The sequence below is a fragment of the Callorhinus ursinus genome, unplaced genomic scaffold (genome assembly GCF_003265705.2).
Source record: "Callorhinus ursinus isolate GAN/ISIS: 27379988/994484 unplaced genomic scaffold, GSC_fseal_2.0 scaffold48, whole genome shotgun sequence".
In the NCBI taxonomy this organism is placed as follows: Eukaryota; Metazoa; Chordata; class Mammalia; order Carnivora; family Otariidae; genus Callorhinus; species Callorhinus ursinus.
In genome coordinates, this window is record NW_027397110.1 from 8240328 (window position 1) to 8263737 (window position 23410).

General features: G+C 40.5%; 1 protein-coding gene across 7 annotated transcripts in view; it reads right to left on the reverse strand.

Moving 5' to 3' along the window:
* The window catches only part of TNRC6B (trinucleotide repeat containing adaptor 6B), a 257455-nt gene that overhangs the window by 177649 nt on the left and 56396 nt on the right, over positions 1–23410 (reverse strand). For 6 of the 7 annotated variants that reach the window (XM_073882718.1, XM_073882716.1, XM_025881477.2 and 3 more), the window contains exons 2-4: positions 20118–20318; positions 18028–18102; positions 11406–11496 (exon numbers count right to left, since the gene is read on the reverse strand). In XM_073882718.1, coding sequence (XP_073738819.1) covers positions 11406–11496; positions 18028–18102; positions 20118–20278 — 327 coding nt within the window. In that variant the 5' untranslated portion in view covers positions 20279–20318. The remainder of the gene's footprint in view (positions 1–11405; positions 11497–18027; positions 18103–20117; positions 20319–23410) is intronic. The other variant, XM_025881479.2, reaches the window with a different exon arrangement.

Below are 23410 nucleotides of genomic sequence, written 5' to 3' on the forward strand. Positions count from 1 at the left end.
GGGGGACAGCAGACATCTTGTTGTTCTTCATCTTAGAAGTAAATCATTCAGTCTTTCACCATTAAGTTTAACTGTAGGATCTTCATAAAAGCCCTTTATCAGGTCAAATAGTACCTTTCTATTCCTAGTTTGCTGACAGTTTTTATCAGGAATGGATGTGGCATTTGTCAAATGCTTTGTTCGCATTTGTTGAGTTGATCATATGGTTTTTCTTTTTTAATTTGTTAATGTGATGAATTACATACTGATTGATTTCTGAATGCTCAACCAACCCTGCATTCCTGGGAAAAATCCCACCTGGTCATGTATTATCATATGCTCAAATTTTGTTTAGAATTGTTGTACCTACTTCATGAGAGATCCTATTCTGTAATTTTCTTTTCTTGCCAAGTCTTTGGTTTTGATAGCAAAGTAATGCTGACCTCACAGAAGGAGTGGGAAGTATCCCCTTCTCTTCAAGTGACACTATACTAATTTACATATAACTTGGAACCTTACAATAGTATTCTTCCATCTTCACCCTCTTAGCCTTTAGGCTGCTGTTAGTGTACATTACATAGATATAAACCTACAACGTGTGCATAACTTTTATTCAAACAATCAATTCTCTTCTAAAGAGATTTAAGTAATAGGTCTTCTGTATCTACCCATGTCATTTCCATTTCCTGAGCTCTTCATTTCTTTGCATAGATTTGTATTTCCCTCTGGCATCCCCTTCCTTCTCCCTTCCACATTTCCTATAGTATGGAAGGGTATGCTGATGATGAATTATTTCAGCTTTTGTGTGTCTGAAACAGATTTTATCTAGCCTTCATTCCTGAAAGAAATTTCACTGATTACAAAATTCAAGGTTAACAGTTTTTCTTTCAGTATAGACCACTGTCGTCTTCTTTGCATTGTTTCCATAGAGAAATCCTTATCTTTGTTCCTCTGTTAACAGTGTCTTTTGTCCTCTGGTTTTAAGATTTCTCTATCACTGGTTTTGAGTAATTTGATTATGATATGCTTTGGTGTGTTTTCTTCATGTTTCAGGAACATTTACCTTCTTGGATCTCTGGGTTTACAGTTTTTATCAAATTTGGGGCCAATATTTCTTAGATTTTTTTTTCTGCTCCCTTCCCTCTTCTTCAGAGACTATAATTACATGCATATTAGGTTCCCTGAAGTTGTCTATAGCACACTGATCATCTTTCCATATTTTGCTCTTTACTCTTTTTTCTGTGTTTTGTGCTGGATATTTTCTATTAGTATGACTTTAAATTCTCTAATCTTTTATTCTGCAATGTCTAATCTGCCACTAATCTCATCCAGTATATTTTTCATCTCAGACATTATAGTTTTCAACTCCAGAAATGAGTCTTCTTAAAAAATCTTTCATTTTTCTACATGATTTTTTGAATATCTGAAATACAGTTGTAACAAGTATTTTGATATGCCTGTCTGCTAATTTTAATCTGCGTCACTTGTGGGTTGACTTCAATTAATTGATTTTTTCCCCTTTGCTATGGTCTCTATTTTCCTAATTTTTACATGTCTGATAATCTTTGCTTAGATACCAGATATTGTGAATTTTACTTTGCTGAGTACTGAATATTCTGGATTCCTGTAAGTATTTTTGAGCTTTGTTGTGGGACACAGTTAGATTACTTTGAACAGTCTGTTCCTTTTGTCTCTTGCTTTTAGGATGTGCTAGGCTGGACCAAAGTAGTGTTTAGTTCAGGGCTAATCATTCCCTATCAATGAGGTGAGGACTCTGTTAGTGCCACTACTGAGGGCTCTACCTAATGCTGCATGAGTTATGAGGTTTTCCAGGGTATAGAAAGAGGCAATATTGTGGGCACGGTTTCCTTTAATCCTCTTGGATTGGTCCCCCACCCTGCCCCAGCCATGAATAGTCTCCTCATATGCATGTGCCCAAAAGTATTCTGCTGAATACTCAGGATGAACCCTCCACAGATCTCCAGAGTTCACTCTGTGTGTAACTCTCCCCTCTCCGTATTCTGGCCAGATCTCTAGGTGCCTTAGTCTCTCCAGACCCTCAGCAAGGCTGCCTGACCCTGAAATCATGACCTTCCCTGCACTGCAGCCTGGAATCTCTCTCAAGCCAATATGCTGGGGTAGTCAGAGGACTCACCTTATTTGTTTTCCATTTCTTGGTAATCACTGCCCTTCATTACTTAATGTCCAATGTTTTTTAAACTGTTGTTTCAGATATATAGATTATTTTTTCTGTCTATTTTTAAGTGATTATTTCCAGTGGGAAGGTGAATTCTGTCCCAGTAGCAGAAATCCCAATAACTTTAAAAAATTGTGTTATTTTAGGAGCATTTTTCCCAGTAGCAGAAGTCCCAATAACGTTAAAAAATTGTGTTATTTTAGGAGCATCTGGTTGGCTCAGTTGGTGGAGCATGCAACTCTTGACCTTAGGGCTGTAAGTTCAAGCCCCATGGTGGGTGAGGAGATTACTTAAAAAATAAAGTCTTATACAAAATTGTGGTATTTTTACCATTTTTACATGTACAGTTCAGCGGTATTAAGTATGTTCACATTAGCATGCAACCCTCACCACCATACATCTCCAGAGTTTTTTCCATCTTCCCAAACTATACTTTCCATTCCCCTCTCCCTTCAGTCCCTGGCAACCACCACACCACTCTCTATTTCTATGACTTTGACCACTCTAGGTCAAATTTTTGGACTGGCTTATTTCACTAAGCATAATGTCTTCAAGGTTCATGCACACTGATATACCGCTTTTTGTTTATCCATTCATCTCTCAATGGACACTGGGTTGGTTCTATTTCTTGGCCACTGTGAATTAAGGCAGCTATGAACATAGGTATGCAAATATCTGATAAAGTCCCTGTTTTCAATGATTTCTTCTTCTGTTTTAATTAATTTTTAATTTTAATTCCAGTACAGTTAACATACAGTGTTATATTAGTTTCAGGTATATCATATACTGATTTAACAATTCTTTTTTTTTTTTTAAAGATTTTATTTATGTATTTGACAGAGAGAGACATAGCGAGAGAGGGAACACAAGCAGGGAGAGTGGGAGAGGGAGAAGCAGGCTTCCTACTGAGCAGGGAGCCTGATGTGGGGCTCGATCCCAGGACCCTGGGATCATGACCTGAGCCGAAGGCAGACGCTTAACGACTGAGCCACCCAGGCGCCCCTGATTTAACAATTCTATACATTACTCAGTGTTCGTCCTGATAGAGAGAGAGAGAGAACACAAGCAGGGGGAGTGGCAGGCAGAGGGAGAAGCAGGCTCCCCACTGAGCAAGAAGCCTGATGTGGGACTCGATCCCAGGACCCTGAGATCATGACCTGAGCTGAAGGCAGACATTTAACCGACTGAGCCACCCAGGCATCCCACTGCTTTCAATTCTTAATAATTTTTTTATTACTAAGTGGAATATCCTTTGCACTTACTATCCCTATTTCTCCCTGTCCTCTAAGTAACAGTTTATAATAGCCATCTTTCAAAAAGCCACCCTTTTGAAAATCTCCTCTGCCTTATGCTAGACTACACTCTCCATTTCTTTTCTTCTCTCTCACCCAATCTTAAAGCCTTTGAATTATGTCTTTGACTTAGAAACCTTTTCTCTCATATTGTTACATGAAAGCTTCCTTCACATCATTGAGACATTAGCTCAAGTGCATCTCTTTGAACAGAACTCAGCTAAAAGAGCTTCATCTCAGGGTTGTCAGTTTGAGCCGTGCAATGGGCTCCATGCTGTGCATGAAGCCTACTTAAAAAAAAAGTCTAATTTTTAAACTTAGTACTACTTCATTGAACAAACATACTATAATTTGTTTATTCATTCACCTGTTGATGGACAGTTAAGCTATGTCTGGTTTGGGGCTGTTACAAATAAAGCTACCATGAATGTTCTCACTTAAGTCTTTTTGTGAACCTATGCAGTCATGTGTATTTAGGTATACACCTAGAAGTGGAATGTCTGGGTTATAGGTTAGGCATACGCTTACATTTTTTTAAAGATTTTATTTGTTTATTTTAGAGAGAGAGTGAGTACGGGGGGAGAAAGACAAGTAGACTCCATGCTGAGCGTAGAGCCTGAGGAAGAGCTCCATCCCATGACCTGAGATCACGACCTGAGACAAAACCAAGAGTTCAACGCTCAACTGACTGAGTAACCCAAGCACCCTGTATAAAGATTTATTTATTTAAATTTGAGAGAGAGAGAGAAAGTGCACAAGCAGGGGGAAGGGCACAGTGGGAGAGAGTGAGAATCTTCAAGCAGACTCCCCACTGAGCATGGAGCCCAATGCAGGGCTCAATCCTGGGACCCCGAGATCATGACCTGAGCCAAAATCAAGAGTTGGACGCTCAACCAACTGAGCCATCCAGATGCTCCTGTTTAACTTTATTAGATATTTGAGAAACAGTTTCTAAAGTAGTTGTATCATTTTATACTCTTCTCTAACAATGTATGAGAGTACCAGTTGCTCCACATTCTTGCCACACTTGGTACGTTCAGTCTTTCAAACTTTATTGAGTATGTAATAATATCACATTAGTTTTTTTTTTAAGATTTATTTATGAGGTGGGGGAGGAGCAGAGGGAGAGGAATAGTGGGTCCCAAGAAGACTCGGTGCTGACCGCAGAGCCTGACATTGGGCTTGATCTCATGACCCTGAAATCATGACCTGAGCCGAAACCAAGAGTTGGCGCTTAACCAACTGTGCCACCCAGGCACCCCAATATCACATTAGTTTTAATCTGCATTTCCCTTATGAATAATGTTGAAAACCTATTTTTATGGCCATTTGCGTACCTTATTTTGTGAAATAACTATTTATGTCTTTTGTATATATTTTTCCGTTGTTTGATCTTGCTTACTGATTTTTAGGAATTCTATATATATTCTAGATTTGAGACTTTTATTAGATAAATGTATTATTGCAAGTAGCTTTTCCATATTCTTAATGCTGTCGGCATATTAGCAGATGTTTAAATTTCTTAAATGAAATTCAACTGAGCAACTCTTCTTTTTTATGGTTCGTGCTTTTTGCAATCCTCCTAAGGTCATAGAGACATCTCTCTCTCTCTTTTTTTTCATAAAGACAGCTCTTATGTTGTTTTCCAAAAGTTTACAGTTTTAGCCCTCACATTTAGGTCTTTGATCCAACTCAAATTAGGTTTCATGTATGGTGTGGGGCATAGCAATCATGGCTCATGTATTTCCATATGGTTATCTGGTTGCTCCAGCACCATTTATTGAAAGATCTTCCTTTCCATGGGGCTCCTGGGTGGCTCAGTCGGTTAAGTGTCTGCCTTCGGCTCAGGTCATGGTCCCAGGGTCCTGGAATCGAGTCCCACATCAGGCTCCCTGCTCAGTGGGGAGTCTGCTTCTCCCTCTGCCTCTGCCTCTCCCCTGCTTGTGCTCTCTCTCTCACTCTATCTCAAATAAATAAAATCTTTTAAAAAAAAGAAAGAACTTTTTTTTCCCTCATTGAATTACATTAGTCTTTTGAAAAACCCTTTTAAAAATTCTAGGTTTAAAAGAATCAATTGTACAACTTCAGGATGGGCAAGACCAGTATAATAGCAGCATACTGGATAATGTGGTTGACTTTGAGACATAGAAGCACTTCCTCCTTAGCAACAGAACCTATAAATTTTAGCTAACACATATGCTAACATCATTTGAAGTTTATTGTGGCCATGTCATTAAATTCTGGTCAAAGAAATATAAAAGCACAGCTGAATGTGCAACTTTCATGAAGTCTTTCAAGGTAAGTGACAAATTCTCTCTTTTTTGCTAGATGGAATACAAATGTGATGGTTGGGGCTGGAGAGAAAACAGAATTTTCTATTTTTATAAATTAGGGAAATTTTTTAAGATATAGAAAAAAGTACACAGAATAAAATAACAAACACACCCATGTAACCACCAGATTTAATGTATTTGTTTTATATTTGCTTCAGATTTCTCCTTTTAAAAATTTTTTTATTATTATGTTATGTTAATCACCATACATTACATCATTAGTTTTTGATGTAGCGTTCCATGATTCATTGTTTGCGTATAACACCCAGTGCTCCAAGCAGAACGTACCCTCTTTAATACCCATCACCAGGCTAACCCATCCCCCCAACCCCCTCCCCTCTAGAACCCTCAGTTTGTTTCTCAGAGTCCATAGTCTCTCATGGTTCGTCTTCCCTCTTTTTTTAAAGAAATAAAAATACAGATACAGTGAAGAGTTTAGGGCCCCTGTGTAGCCAGCCCTTTCCAAATTCAATCTTTTTTCCTCCCTTCCCAGATGCAACCCTCCTCTGAAGTTTCTGTATGTCTTACCTTTCAGAGACAACTTTAAGAATTCACTGGTTCTGCCTCCTCTGAGTGCCCTTAGTTCAGCTGTGGTCTGTGCACTACTGGCTTAGGGATCACCTGGGGCACTTGGAAAACAGAGATCCCAGGTTCTCAACTCTTGAGATCCTGTTTCAGAAAGTCCAGGGCAGGCCTGGTCACCTTCATCTTATTATAATTTTTGCACTTACATTTAAAAAAGCATGCCAGGTACAAATCAAAACCACAATGAGATAGTATTTCATATCCACTAGAATAAAAAATACATACAATAACAAACTGGTGAGGATATGGACAAATTAGAACCCTTATACACTCCTGGTGGGAATATAAAATGGTACAGCCATTTGGAAAACAGTTTGGCAGTTCTTCAAAAAATAAAACACAAAGTTACCATATGACCTGGCAATTCCACTCCTGGTTATTCACCCAAGAGAAATGAAGGCACAAAACCTTATAAGGAATGTTCACAGCAGCATTATTCATATGCACAAAGCACCCACTCTCCTTGTATGCATTCTTCTACACCAGGCGACCTTTCTAAGAAGTTTCTCTGATGTAAGTAAACAGAATTGATTACTCTTCATATAACTTCTTCAGGTTGGAGGACTGAACTTAGCATGGACTTTGGAGTGAGACTTGGAATCCAATCCAATTTATGTCGTTTGCCAGCTATGAAGACAAATGGGAAAAATACCTATCCTGCATAGTTTCTTTCCCAGTCTGCTCTTAAAATACCAAAAGCCATAAAATCTTGTTATAATTTGCTAAATCAGATTCAGTCTCAGATAGAGATATCCCAAACTTAAAGAAGCAAAAGACTTGGGACGCCTGGGTGGCAAAGTTGGTTAATCATCTGACTCTTGATTTCAGCTCAGGTCATGATCTCAGAGTCGTGAGATCAAGCCCCACATTAGGGTCCACGATGGGCTTGAAGCCTGCTTAAGATTCTCTCTCTCCCTCCCCCTTTATCCCTCCCCCTCCACTGCCCCGCCCCACTCACTCTCTTTCTAAAAAAAAGCAAAAGACTTAGTCTAAATTGTCTCATTTAAATCTTTGATATAAAGCCAATTAATAGATCACTTTATTCTTTGTAGACAAAGACTACGTTTATTCATTTATTACTTTGATAACAGTAAAGAGAACATTATAGCTAAAATGTTTGCTTCCTGTTTTTTATTTATGGTAATTAAAAAAGACACATGGGCACTTAAATCCATAGCTATAATTCTTAAACTCTAGAGCTTATTTGTTTTTGTTTGTTTTTTTTAAATACTTTTTTTTTAAAGATTTTATTTATTTATTTGAGAGAGAGAATGAGAGATAGAGAGCATGAGAGGGAAGAGGGTCAGAGGGAGAAGCAGACTCCCTGCTGAGCAGGGAGCCCGATGTGGGACTCGATCCCAGGACTCCAGGATCATGACCTGAGCCGAAGGCAGTCGCCCAACCAACTGAGCCACCCAGGCACCCTATTTGTTTTTGTTTTATTATAAAATGCTTAACTATACAAAGAAGTACAGAGAATGAGATCACAAATACTCAACTGCTCAGTTTTATGATAATTTTTTCTATGCTTGCCAGATTTCACTTAAAAAATAAACATTCCAAGCCTATAGCTGCAGAATCTCTACAACTAGTAGGCCAACACCAACTCGTTTAGAGTATCAACCTAAATTATACTAAATGTAAAGTGAGAAATAGCTGTGGAGTTGAAATTAAAAATTCTGATCCATCCTTGGTAAAAAATATAGCAGAAGATTATATCAGCATTGACTGGAGACTGTCCCAGGAGTCTTGGCTGTTGCCTCCTGTTTCATATGTCCTTTTGTGGGATCTATTCCTTGTCTGTGGTCCCTGCCACCTGACTCGGAGAACTCAAGACCTAATGGAAATCAGGCCACAGGCTGGGTTGGGCCAATCAGATTCTCTTTCTTTATAGAGAATTTGACTGTCGAGATGCAGATATTCTAGTGTGTCCTCTACATTAACACTAGTTGTTATGAGAGCAAATCATAAAGTAAAATGCACATCTCACCCTCCATGCTTTAGAAACCTATTGCCTGTTTTTTAAACTCCTTAGCCTAAGATAATCTTAGATAATGGTCTCCATCATTCCCTCCTCTTCAGCTGGAACCCAACACTCTAATCACTATTAAAGATGACCTCAAATTTTCTCCTTGTCTTCCCGCTGAGAGGTGGAATCTGTTTCTCCTCCCCTTGAATCTGGGGTAGCCCTGGGACTGGCTTTAATTCACCAGAAGGTGGGGAAAGGAAAGCTGTTTGACTTCTAAGGCTGCAGCTTCTGCATGCTTGCAGTACTCTGTCTTGGATCCCAGTCGCCATGCTGTGAGAAACATTCCAAGCCATGTACAGAGGTCATATGGAGGAGATCCTTGATGCTTAGGTCAACAGCCTCAAGCTGAGCTGTCAGCTGCCAGCCATGTAAATGAGGAATTTTGGATGTTTCTGGCCAGTTGGGCCTCCAGATGACTACAGCCCCCCAACACCACTTTGGAGCAGAACTGCCCTATAGAGCTCAGTGAATCACAGATCATGAGAGAGAATCAAAAGCTGTGGTGGTGATTTATATATATATCTATTTTCCCCTCTATTATTAATATCTTATCTCAGGACCTTTGTCACCATTAATGAACCAATATTGACACATTATTATTAACTAAAATCCATACTTCATTCAGATTTTCTTAGTTCTTACCTAACATTCTTATTCTAATCCAGGATCTCACCTAGGATATTGTATTACATTTAGTCATGATGTCCCCTTAGACTCCTTTTGGCTGTGACAGTTTCTCAGACGTATCTTGTTTTCTCTTGACAGTTTCGAGGGTAGTCTTGGTCAGGTTTTTGTAGGACATCCCTCTATCAGGATCTGTCTGATGTTTTTCTCATGATCAGAGTGGGACAACGGGTTTTGGGGAAGAAGACCACTGAGGAAAGGTACCATTTCAGCCCATCACATCAACGATATGTACTATAAAATGACTTATCCTGTCTATGTAGACCTTGACCATCTGATTGAGATGCTGTTTGTCAGGTTTCCCCACTATGTGAAGCCACACTTAAGGAATGGGGACTTAGGCTCCACATCCTTGAGGGTGACATATCTACATAAATTATTTGGAATTCTTCTGCCCAAGAGATTGTGATAGTGGTTTTAAACCACTAATTTTTGGTGTGGTTTAATACACAGCAAGATATCTGAAATGCACTCAAATCTTTTCACCATCTCCTGTTAGACCTCACCATTTATATATGCGACATATGCCTCATTCTGCTTATAATGCCCTTCCCACCTCCACCCACCCACTCACCAACCAACCAATAAAAATGAACAAAAACCCCTTATTTTTCCAACAAAACTCCAGTGTCACCTATCATGAAGCTTATCCAGAAGGAATTCTTTACTTTGACCTAGCTCCTAATACCACACAGTTAATGCCACTATCATTGCCCTTATGGTATGGTTCCCTCCCTCAACTACACTACAAGTTCCCAACATGCAGAGACCCTGCCTTATGTAACTCTGCACGCCATACCTGGGATCATCAGCACATACCTGGTGTCCCATAAGTGTTTGTGAATTAAATAATTAACTGAATGACTATAAAGGTGTATTTTTTTAATAATACCTCAATTTAAAAGAATAAAAGAATAAAAAGAGACAGCATAAATAAACAGCTATAATCCAAGATGTGTCAGTAAATCTACAGTAGAACTGGAGACTACCTCATGATGCACAGTTCCACTGTGCAATAGCTAGACCAGGCACTAAGAAAACCGATCACTGCATTTAGTGAGTCAAAGCCACACATAACAGACAAAACAGTTTCTGTTTTCAGATCAGTGTGACAACATAGGCACATAAATACTAAATAAATTAGATCACACGAGTCTCCTTCTAAGGGAATCAGGCCAATGAAGTCCATATCCTCGCCTTTGGATTTCCTGATATGTCATCAAAGACTTTTTACAGAACATAATTTTCATATTTAACTTCTAAAGTGTGGAACAATGAGACAGATTCATGGGTAACTGTGTTAGTGCTATTCAATTTTCTCTTTTACATACACAGCAGGGAAATTAAATAAGCCCTGAAGTGGTCCTTGGGAAAAATATAAGGAATAGTCACTGTGTCTCCAAAGGATTCAAAGGCTTCTGAAGTTTTACATTAATACTAACTCTCTCAACTTGTCTTCTTTCAGTATTTACAATAGCGGCTTTCACTAAAACAGTAGAATGCTCTGCGAGAAAGTGATTGGGTCATACAAAACTGCATTCTAGTGACCAGGGGAAAAAAGCCCTCCCACAGAGAATACCAGTAGCACTGGCAGCAGCAAAAAGACTCCCCTCAGGAAGGTCCAGGGCAGCAGACTGGGCACTGTCCAGGACACAGTGTGAGATACCCTTGGAGTATTCAGGAAGGACTAGGGACAACTTTGAAAGGAGAGAGACATGAAGGTGACACTGAGGGTCCCAATATGACCAGGCAGAGAAAAAGCCCAGGAGAGTCAGGACATGGAGCCAGATATAGAGATGTACATAAGCACACAGATAACAATTCATATGCAGGGTTTGCCAATGGTTAACATTCATTCACGCCTTAGCTTGAAAATCCAAACCTAACAAATTACCGTTTAAAGATTAATAGTAAAAAATGTCTAAAAATTATTGATGACATCTCTGTGCAGCAAGAATAAGGGACAGGCTTTTTACTTTTTACCTTACACATTTCTGACTCATTTTAATTTCTTAAAATGAGAATGCAGAACTTGCACAACAAAACATTAAAAGATAAAGTGCTACCATTGCACAAACGAAGCATAAAGTTCTCTATGAGTTCAGTAAAATTTGTTTTAAATTGGTCATGGAGCACAACAAAAATGGCTATCAAGAAGAAAAAAAAATCTTCTCAACCTTAGGTTAGGTTTTAATCTAAATCAAGATAGTTTCTAAATTCACCTAAAACAAAACACCCACTCTACTCACCCACTGCCTGTTTTTAATTTCTACCCAAAGTGTTTGCATCTTTAGTAATTCACTGACCTTGGAACTGCTTTCTTCCGACACTTCTCCCTCATTGGTTTGCATGGGAACAGACTCTGTGCAAAACTCTGCAGAAACACACAAATACTGCCTAAAAGAGGTAAGAGGAGAAAAAAAAGGAATTCAGTGCAAAAATGAATTTTTCAAAGATTAGACTGAAACTGGATCACCAAGGAGGCAATAACCTTAAGTAATGTGTGTGTGTGTGTGTGTGTGTGTGTGTGTGTGTACACGCGCGCGCGCACATCTTTGGTAAGAAGGGGAGGAGAGAGGTAGGAGGGAATTTTCCCTACCTTAGGGGAGGATAGTTAGGAAATGTTGAAGATACTGGGGTATTAAACAGTTCTAGATTTCTTTCTTCTTTTTTCTTGATTTTTGGCAGAGGTGACAGTGAAAATCTTCAGCAATTCATACAGTACAAACGGTGACCCGTCAGAAAGGATGCCCACTTACTTCAAGCAGTGGGCCAGCTGTTAGGCTGTAGCAGGTCATACTGCCTGCATATTACAATAGGCTATTGAAACTGCCTGGGTTTCCTGGGTTTATCATTTATGTTCAATATTTGTGGTATATTTTTTAACTGAAATTATGGTACACGCTAATGGTGGGTCCCACTTTTTTAAGAGGATTTGCTTAATGAACTAAATATCAATTAATTTATTTTTACATGAGAACAGGCTGTCCTAGGGCAAAACAATAAAAAATAGTAATTTTTCCTCTAAGAATAAAATGAATCAAGTTGGGCTAAAATTTTATGAATTAAAATGTACCAAAAGGAAACTACTAAAAGTGTATGTAACATTCAAATTTTCATTCAATATGTAATTCCTGAGGAATAACTACTCAAACTGACACAAAACAAATCTCCATCACATTACAGGTAATCAATGTTTTAAAAATCCTTCTAATATTTTATTTTATTTTTTTAAAAGATTTTAAAGAAGCTTCTCCCTCTCCCACTCCCCCTGCTTGTGTTCCCTCTCTCACTGTGTCTCTCTCTGTCAAATAAATAAAAATCTTTAAAAAAAATATAAAAGGTTCATACCTACAAAATATAAAAGCTAAAAAGAAGCTTGCCCCAGGATGTGTGTGTGCAGAGACTCTCTTTATAAATGCAGCAGCCTGGAGATACGGTGTGGAAATCTGTTTCCTCATCTGCTGGGTGAGAGAGGAGTATCAAAATATCTACTGTGCTCACCTAATGAGGTTTTTTGGGAACCAATGTGTATTTATGTGACATGAAATGTAAAATTGGTACAGTGGGAGCTCTGTTAATCAAGCCCCATTCACTCACTCCAGATGAACTGACACTGCCCATTCCCAGTGCGAAACAGATGCTCACCGCAAGGGAAACAGGCTTTCTCTAGCTCGTTTTGCCCCTCATCTGTTTATGACAGTTGTGCAAAAATAAACTTGCTCTTTCTATGAAAATTAAATTGACAGCACTGGAAAAAGTCAGGAAGCTACCTAGAAGGATGTTGTATGCAAACTGCTTCACAAATGTCCTTAAGCTCTCATTATACTTTACAGAAATACAGACTGTATTTCAAAAATGATGCATTATATGGACAGCGGACAGAGAAAGACACCCCAATGATTTCTGTGCCATTTCCGTTTGAATGTGCTTGGAAAGAGGAACCTCCTTCACCTCTCCCGAGGTCTTCCTCCTGGCTCTTCTCCACATGTACAGGTTCCACCCCGGAGGATCCTTTCTGAATGGTGAGATTGGAGAAACAGGGCACGTGAGCTCAGCCCTTTTCTCTTCCTTTTGGAAGCCAGCTGTCCCCAGGGAGCATGCACTTTCCTCTGCTCTTGTTCCCCTAAGTGCAGGCCCCTCACAATTACCTGGGACTAGGTAAGCCTGTTGAATATTGAGTTCAGTGCTAGGAAGTTCACCTGCCTATAGATGTACACCATATTCTCCAATATAGCTTTATTAGTAACAGAGATGATACTTCGGTCTCTCAAATGCCCTACTCTTTTATTTCTCACTTGCTATAGAACTCAGCCAAGGGAAAGAGTGCTATTTATTGGGTCTCTCAAAGACCCTAATATCTGGTACGTGAGACTAAAGTTTTGATAAATACACATGAAGGAAAATTTGGGGAGCAAAATGCATGTGGAATTTCTAAGGTTTCTGTTGGGGCAGGACTTTGGGCCTTGGTCTTTTTAACGAGGGAGCAACGTGTTTCAATCTTGTAGAGGTTTACATGAGGCCACATGCATTTTTACTGTCACACACCAGCTTTACACAATTAAGCCCAATTAGAAGTTTATAAACCACAGGCTACACTGTATTTTGACATTAGTGATGACTGTAGTTATGGTAACTTTGTCTTCAGGTAAGTGGCTGTTTCTATAGAGACAAGGCTGAATACACCAGGCACACAAGCCTTAGCACAGGCTTGGGGGCTTTGCTGGCGACAGCAAGGAAAGAAGCCACAGTCTGTTGTGGTGGTGGTACTGAAGGCTCATCTAAATGTCAGCTGTGCAAGTGACCTCAGCATTCATCGGCCACTCTGGCCTAGCAAGCAAATGCCCGCTGTGCTGGCCTCAGCAAAGGGAACAGGGCATTAGCAGGCTTGGTTGGCTTCAAAGTACAGAAGGCTGCTGCCTGACCTTGAATTATGCAGGCACAGCTTTTCCTAAGCAGGCATGGCTGAGGCAAAAATTAGACTTTAGGGAAAAGAGACTTTCTTCATACAGGTCTTTTAGATATTAATGAGTAGAACAATTATTTGCTGCACATAAGCTGCAAGGCAGCTGAATTTCAAACGACACATGTGCTACAAAACCAGTGAAGTTCTATGTTTAAATTGTTTGTGCTCAGCTTACACAGGCAATCCAAACGGGAAATGGAAATTAAAGAGATGTCTCACTATACTCATAGAAGGCAGGGAGGCAGGGAACTTACAGATGAAGGGAAAGAACTTGGTAATTGGGGCTGCCACTACTATAAATCCCTAAAAATTGCAAAAAGAAGGTGATACTTCAAGTATTAATCTTTAAAGCAGAAGACAGTGTACATTGGTTGGGTTTTTTTGAGATACGGTAAAGGCCCAGTTCCAAATTTAACCTCCTGCTGGCAGATTTTTCCAAATCGGGTGGAAGTGTCCAAGTCGTGGATTCTGTACACTGGCATGGGCTAACTGGATATCCTGGAGAGGCTCAAACCAAGAGGACCTCACCCATCCTCCTTCCCTCAGATAGCAACGTGGCAAGACTGAGTACAGCATTCTGAGAACGTACTTTTATCAGAAATTACTGCTCATGGGCAGGAGGTAGGCTTACTTTCTGAATCTGGTGGCTATGGGGACAGTGCTGAAACAATTTTGTATAGCCTTGGAGTTCATATAATTTATATACTGTTCTGATCTATTTTGGGATCTCCTGAAGGCATAATCTATTTTGCATATCAATTTTGCCCAAGAAAATATCCAAGAGAAGAGTGGGTGGTAGTGGGGGTTTGTCCTCTTAAAAGTGGGAGCAGGACTGTTCTGAGAACCCCTCTGTCCTAAAGGGGAACGACACACCCGACATGACTGGGATTACTACTTAAGACCAATGTGCCAGGAGACAGGAGTTCTTGTGTGTTAGGGGAGGAAAACTCGCCCACTCTCAATGCTTCCTTCCATGGGAGGCAATATCCCTTTACTACTATTGGCCTTAAATTCCTGACATGCCGTCAGGATGAAGTGACTTGTCCAGTCAGTGAGTTTGGAAGGGGAAACTGGGCTTGCATAGTCCAGCACCCCCCTAGGCCCTTTCCTGTGGGGGCAACTATTCTGCTCTGCTCCTTCTAGAAGGCGGGTCTATCCCTGACTAGTACTTCTGGGTGAGGAAATCTGTTAAGTTTCAGAGCTGAGTATTAGAAAGCCGACTTGCTTTTAGACACAAGCCCAGTTCTATGTCAACTTTATTAGTAATAAAAGTGAAAGTCTGATCTCCACCTGCTTTACTCCTTCATCCTATATGTCTGTGGTTCAGAACTTGCTCAGGGGAGAGAATGTTTTTTATCAGGTCCCCTTCAATTCCAGGTTATATCTGGAACGTCTCCTCTTCAGAATTAAGTTTTCTACATCAGTCTCATCTTCCCAATTATCCCATTGCCATAATACGAACAGCAGACTTTTAGTTTATAAACTTTTCAACGCTATTTCTAGCTACTCCCCATGCACACACTATCCCCCACTTCACACAGGCAAATCTTCTCTCTATTCTCTCCACACAATTTGCTAATTTAATTTCTTTTTTAAAAAATTTATTTAAATTCAATTTAATTAACACATATTGTATTATTAGTTTCAAATTTAATTTCTGTTTATGCAGTTCATACCCGATTTGAAAACCCTTCCCCTCACCACCAATCCACATCTCTATCCTTCTAATATCCAGTCAATTTTTATTTCTAAAAATCTTTCCTGATTAATACCATATAGTCTGCCTACTTACTATATGTCCTACCATACCTATTTTTCTATTTCTCCTTTCTTTAATTTGTCCTCATTTGTGTGTGTGTGGTTTTGGAACTATTCTTAATATTTTTTAAGGTGTTTCTTGAAAAAGCCTTGCTGACATTCTTGTGAAGCCATGGCTTAGAGCTGTGTGTAAGGGTCTAAGTGAATTTTACTGCCCTTCTGACAAAATGGAAGGAGAATAAAGTAGGCCATGGAAAAGTATGTGGTTGAGCTAGGGGTTCCACTCGGGAAGTGACAAAGGGACCAGTGTATTGGTGCTAAGAGAGTGATGATAAAGTCAAGGCAAAGTGCACTTATGTGAAAATTCACTGGAGGGGGCGAACAAGTGGTAGTAAAGCTGTCAAAGCTGATGTGACAACACAAGCATTTGATTTCTGCTCTGGCACATGATTTCACCTCAGAGCTGTCACCAGCTTGCCGTATGTGATTAAGTGACCACTGACCTGGTGTTGCTGCAGCACACACGGAACAGAACTCAACAAATGTTAACGACAAACATGAGTAAAACCATACATCATACCGCACGAATGCTCGGTCTTCTCTAAAAGCTGGCAAATAAGCTCTCCAGGATCTAGCCCTCACCTGTCTCTCCAGTGCCATCAGCCAGATCTCTTTTTCCCTTTGCTCCAGTCATAATGAACTACTTACAGTTTCACAAATGTGCCAGATTATTTCCAGTTTCCATGTTTTTGTTCATACTACTCCTTCTGCCTTTCCCTCCCCTGGTGCCACCAGAGAACACCCTACTCTCATCATTCAAGACTCAGCTTTTACAAAGTATTTCCTGATCCATCTCTAGGCAGAACTGGCGATTCTTCCCTCAGTGTCCCCAGTGGATCTTGTCTGAATTCTGTTATATGATCTATAATGCTCTACTGGTTTTACTTGCTTACATAGATGCTTCCCTTATGACACCGTCAACTTTTTGACACCAGACACTGTATCTTGTTAATGTCTGTATTCAACATTTATCTAAAACTGTATACCTGGCATTTCATAGTCAATAAATTTCTATGTAGGAATGACCAAATTCATCAACTAAAGTCCTTTTTATTTAAACCGCAATAGATATCAATTCAATAGATACTTCCTGGATCCCTACCACACACCAGATGGTGCTCGGCCAGAGTACTACAGCAGAACAAGTTTTGGCTTTGAAGGAGCAGAGTCATTCATAATTCTTTGTCAGTTATTAGCTGTGTAATCTTGGGCACTTAACATTCTAATCTTCATTATTTTCATCCGTAAAACTTGTCAGGAGGAGGTGTTACAAGGATTAAATGAAATAATATATGCATAGCACTCAGCAAGGTGTCCAGGAACAGCCAACAGGCACTAAAAAACCAGTTAGTTCCTTTCCAAGAAGTCTCAAAGTGTTTACAGACTAGTAAAGGAGACAGAGACAGATAACGCTAATGTAAAATACTGAATGCTTTATTATAGTCATAGTAACGGGTGCACCTAGAATACAGATGAGAAAGGTGGCCAAGGTGGCCTGGGATACGAGAAAGAGCAGCGGATAGCTGCATTCTTCTCCCCTCTTCCAAACTCCAAGTGAAGAGAAAAGCATTGACCAAGGCACAAAGCCATGAAAAAGAACTATATATTTGGGAAATAGAAAACGGCCCAGTAGGGCTCACAACAGATAGGGGTGCACTAGAAAAGCAGCCCAAAACATTGATTGGAGTTAGGTTCTCAAAAGCAGTTTGTAGGATGGCATCTGTAGCAACTGAGAGCCGTGAGAGCTGTTTGAGCAAAGGAGTGACATGAGTAAATATATCATTTTGAAAGCTAGTCCTGGCAGTAATGTGGACGATAGACTGGAGTAAGGACAGATTAGAGGCAGAGAAACTAGGAATACGCTCACAGAAAACTGTGGAATTGCTAAACCCTAATAACAAATTCTAGCTTTATAAAAGGATGAGGCACCAAATGTCACTATCAATCATTTGGATTGATGTGCTTTTTAAAGGGACCTACTGAAGTAGAAATGCAAAGAGCTGATGTGATGGCCACTTTAAATACCCTCATGGAACAACTCAGGAAAGGAGCAATAACGTCAAAATGTACTCTTCTTCTTTTTAAGATGAAGACTCTCCCATTTCACTGCTAATACATGGTGTAATGAAATTTTAATAACTTACCTTTGACAGTATCCTGGGGCAACACAAGCCCGTGAAGATGAGTCTAGACTACATTCAGTGCAAAAAACCAAAACCCTAAAAAGAGAGAAAAATCACAATGAGCTGCGTGCTCATAGTAAGATGCATGGGAAGCAGTGGGGTACAGTTCTGAATCGGGGAGCCTATTACAAATCCAGGCTCTTCCATCTACCAACTATTGACTGTTGGGCCAGTGGCCTAACCTCTCAAGACACAGCTTCCTCATTCAACATTGAGAACAACAGCACCTTCCTCACAGGGTTCTGTGGAAGTTTAAATGGAATATGCATAAAACAGCATAGGGCAGGGCACCAATCACATGCTCAATAAAGGTGAGTGGTTATTAAGAATGTGAACTGAGGGGCACCTGAATGGCTCAGTCAGTTGAATGTCTGACTCGATTTTAGCTCCGGTCATGATCTCAGGGTTGTGGGATCCAGCTCAGGTCATGATCTCAGGGTTGGGAGGCTCCACGCTCAGCGCTGAGTCGGCTTGAGATTCTCCCTCTCCCTCTCCCTCCCCATGCTGGAGCTCTCTCTAAATCAATCTTAAAAAATACCCAGTGTGAACTGAAATACCTTCTGAAGAAACACTAAAACCTATATTAAAACTTTATTATTGATTTTACCTTATCTGTTCTACCAGAAAAATGCCAAGTTGCCTTTTCAGCTTCTCCATTTGACATGAGGATATCTCATGATCACTTCAGATTCAACGCATCCCAAACGGTATTCTTCATCCCCTGCCCAGATCTCATTCTCCCGTCTCCACTGTCTTATCAAGGGCACCATCTTCTGCCCAGTTGCTTGGGTCAGAACCTCGGGTTCATCCTGGATTTCTCACCCTATCCCAGGCCTCTCACAGCCCCCTTAGCAATCCTGTCATTTCTGATTCACGGCATGTGAGTTCTTCACTTCCGTTGCCATTATCACTCCTTGCTAGTGGAGGCCCCTTAGCTAGTCTCCTGCCCCAATTCTTGCTCCTCCCCAGTCTGTTCCCAAATAATGGCTGGAATGGCCTCTTCAAATCAAACCGGATCATAGCAAGTTGCTAATAGACACAGTGAAAATTTTATTTATCTCATGATGGAATGTCTCTCTCTTTATATATATGAAATACATACTTACATATGTGAACATATAGATATACAAATATATATGAAATGAAAGCCACTTAATATTAGACATTTAAAGGTCCCAAGCCAGTCCCTTCAATTTACAGTGGCAGAAACAAATGCCAGAAGGAGATCCTGCTCAAGGTTGGACCTCTGTGTGTGTGCAAAAGTGGTCAAAACAATGCTGGACAAGCCCTACAGAAACTCATCTGTGATTAGCATCCGCACTGCTGTCAGAATGCCTGTCACTATTTGGAAGTTGGGCCCTTAGTTTCACAAAAACTTAATGTGTCTGTCCAAGAAAGCGCATTCCATTCCCCACAGCTGCAGATTCTGAGTTATAGCTTTAGTTCTACATCATGTCTTAGTGTTTGAGGGGGTGCTTCAGGGAATCTTGAAAGCATCTTGCTGCTCTCTTATCTGTCATCACCTCTCCCCTTGCTCATTTTTTAACAGTGTTTGAATAAATAAATCTCAGATGGAATTACACTATGATGAGTATTAGTGATATTTTAATTATTATCCCTATCCTCCTACTATACACACCGTTGTCCCAGCCATCTTCCTTTTTAAAAAGCAAATGTGACCTCTGAGTAGACTGCTGCCAAGATTTAGTCAATAATTACCCATTACCTTTAGGGTAAAATTCAAGATCTCTCTAGCCCCATCATCACTTCATAGCCTTCTCGTGGGGACTGTGCGTGGTTTCCTTGCCCAAAATACATGCACTCATGTCTGCTGCGGGCCCTTGGCTTAATTCCCGTCTACTCCTCTTGTAAGATCTGCCTCAGGAATTATCTCCTGAAAGTTTTCTGTACCCTCCTTGGCTGCACTAAGTGTCCCTCCTCTGAGATATACCATATAATATTGGTAGTGTCTGAGGGTCTGCTGTCTACACTCAACAGGGGATTCTTGTCAAGGGCTCCCTGACAACAAGGGCTCTCTGTGTCTTACATACCTAGAATTTGGTATCCAGCAGGAGTTCAATAAACAAGATGAACTGAATCCTGACATGCTCCCGATAACTCGGTACTTCAGTGTGGAGCTTTCCCCACTTAAATGGCACGAGGGAAAGCTGAAGAAGCTGGCTGGAACTTCCCAGATGGGTCTGGCCATCATGAAGGATGTAAGCTATGTGGTTATGTGTGACCCTCAGCACCTTGGAGAAAGATTCAATTCTTTCATTTTTTGTCACCTACAGATCATCAAGAGAATAACCCTAACTAATTTTCAGTTCTCTATTCTGATTAGTTTCTGCCCAGGCTAAACATGACTTCTCTAGACTTACCAGTGGTCTAAATTCTGTACCAACTTCATAAAGTAGCCCATCATTATATAACTTGTTAATAGATAAGCTTGGAAGGACACAGTGGCCAGCTCAGTCCTTTGCCTGCTTGGCAGGTGGGCTCAGATGCCTGCCTGGGTTCAGTGAGGAGAGAAGGAGTTGAAGCAGAGGAGGGGCAGGCGAAGGAAAGTGGGCAGCTTCAAGCACTCTGGAAACCAGTTTTTACAGAACAGTTTCCCTAGTTTCTCTGCAGGGCTGTGAACCTCTGTTATCAGATGCACTTGTACTCAAGATAAACATAACATTTGATTCTAAAATCAACATTTGGAATTATCTAGTTGAAGTTATCCACAGCACTATTTTCCTTCTAAGGTATGAGTAATGGCAAATTCCTTCAAAACATCATTTTGAAATGTTCTGTAATCCTACTATCTGATCGTATATAACCACAGCAATAACTATTTGAAGCATTCCAGTTTTCTGTTCTCTTGCAGAGTAGTAACCAGACTGGGCTTGAGATTCACACGCGGTTGGGAAGGTTTCGTGGGTCTTGGACTAAATCACTACTAGGCCCTGGTAAACTGCAAGGAGACCTCAAGAGCTCCTCCAAGCCCGGTACCTAATCTAACTCATGGGATGTAATCAGACCCACATCTTTCCTAGGGAATAAGGCAAGTTGAAAGAAGGACATTTCCAATAAATTATATTCACTTTACTACTCTAATATGGCATAGTTTTAATTTTCAAACTTGATTATTCAGCCTGATACTTTTAGGCTTAATTTTAATTCTCATTTTAAAAAATTCAAGTGATACGATAAGGCCCTTGATCACGGTCCCCTCTCCCCCTACCCTCACCCAGGACTCACCACTGTTATCAGTTTAATTTCCAGGCATAATTCTGGGATGCAGACTATTAAGAATACACAGTTCAGGGGCGCCTGTTGGTTGAGTGTCTGACTCTTGGTTTCAGCTCAGGTCATGATCTTGGGGTCATGGATCGAGCCCTGCATTGGGCTCCAGTTTCAGTAGGGAATCTGCTTGGGATTCTCTCTGTCTCTCTCTCCCCCTCTGCCCCACCCCCTACCTTGCTCACGCACGCATGCTCTCTCTCTAAAATAACAGAATAAATCTTAAAAAAAAAAAAAAAGAGGGATGCCTGGGTGGCTCAGTTGGTTAAGCACCTGCCTTTGGCTCAGGTCATGATCCCAAGGTCCTGGGATGGAGTCCCGCATCAGGTTCCTTGCTCAGCAGGGAGTCTGCTTCTCCCTCTGCCTGCCACTCCCCCTGCTTGTGCTCTCTCTCTCTCTCTCTCTCTGACAAATAAATAAAATATTTAAAAAAAAAAGAATACACAGCTCATCCTTGAACAACATGGGTTTGAACTGTGTGGGCTCATTTCTATGCAGACTTTTTTACAGGACAGTTCTATAATTGTATTTTTTTCTTATGATTTTCTTAAGAACATTTTCTTTTCCCTAGCTTACTTTATTGTAAGAATGCAGTATGTAATACATATAAAATGCAAAATATATGTTAATCGACTGCTTATTTATTGGTAAGGCTCCCAGTCAACAATAGACTATTAGTTAAGTTTTTGGGGAATCCAAAGTTATACACAGATTTTCGGCTGCACAGGGGGTCAGGCACCCCTAACCCCTGCGTTGCTCAGGGGTCAAGCATATTGCAAACTTTTAACTGAGTCACAAGTAACACTGAAAGCCCTGACTGCTTACATCACTGGCAACTGGCCTGACTTCAAGCAAGATGTCCAGAAGAGGCACCTTAAGCGAAGCAGCAGATGTGAGGTGGAGCAGAACACCAGCAAGGGAGCCTTTGCAGGAGGTGAGCACAGATGCCAGGAGAATCAGGGCAGACAGGAGGGTACCGCACATCCAGCTCTATAAGCGGGGTGCCCAGCCCAAGTGGGCAAGAAGGAACCTATTTAAGTAATACAAATAATAATATCGAAAGCCCAAGCAACAGAGGTGGAGGTAACTTTGCTACAGGCAGATGGGTATATTTAGCTGCCAATACACAAGCGTTATGATTGTTCCAGGATCTGGAAATGTTACCTGTGCAGTTTCAGGTCACCTCTACTTAAGTTCAACACTTTGGAAGTTCTATAAAATGTTCCAGTCTGCACATTCCAAAAACCATCTCCTTTAATCCTAAAATCTCTTCTAGTTTTTGTGCCCTCCTTCCCCTTTCCTCTTCTAGTCAAGTTTCTTCAAAAAGAAGTTTATATTTGTGGTCACAACGCCCTTACCTCTCATTCACTTACTAATCATTGCAATATGATATCTTCCCCTATCAATCCCATTATCATATACAATGGCTATTATTCATCTGTTTTGTTTTAACCTCTCTTCCACATTTAAAAATCAGAATGACCTGAAAATCTTATCATTTGGGTGCTCCTTTTCTATTTTGCTATCAAGGATACTGTAGATCCAGGGGCACCTGGCTGGCTCAGTCGATGGAGCATATGACTCTTGATCCCAGGGTTGTGAGTTTGAGCTCCGCGTTGGATGTAGAGATTACTTAAAAAATAAAAATAAAAAAAAGATACTGCAGATCCAGTCACTGAGCCAGAGGCACCTTGTTTTAGTTGCCGGTCTTTTAGCTGTGTCTAGGTCCTCCTATCTCCCTGGGTTTGCAGCCAGCCCAAGGCCTTTGTCAATGCTGTTGATTTTCAGATTCACAAACGAGCAGAATGGTGCTGGGTGAGGAGCTACTGCCTCTGTACATGGGGGACAGGGAGACATGGGTTGCGGTGAGGGAACCAAACTCACTCCTGGCCTCAAGGATTGAGTCTAGTTCTGATCCCCAAACTGTCATGGATCATGTCTAGTCCCTTTACCCCACAGAAGGAGCCAAATTCATTACTTGTGCCACCTTCTTAGACCATTTCTTTGTAGACTCTTACCTGGAGAATCTTTTTCTGCTTGTCCTTTCATTACTGGT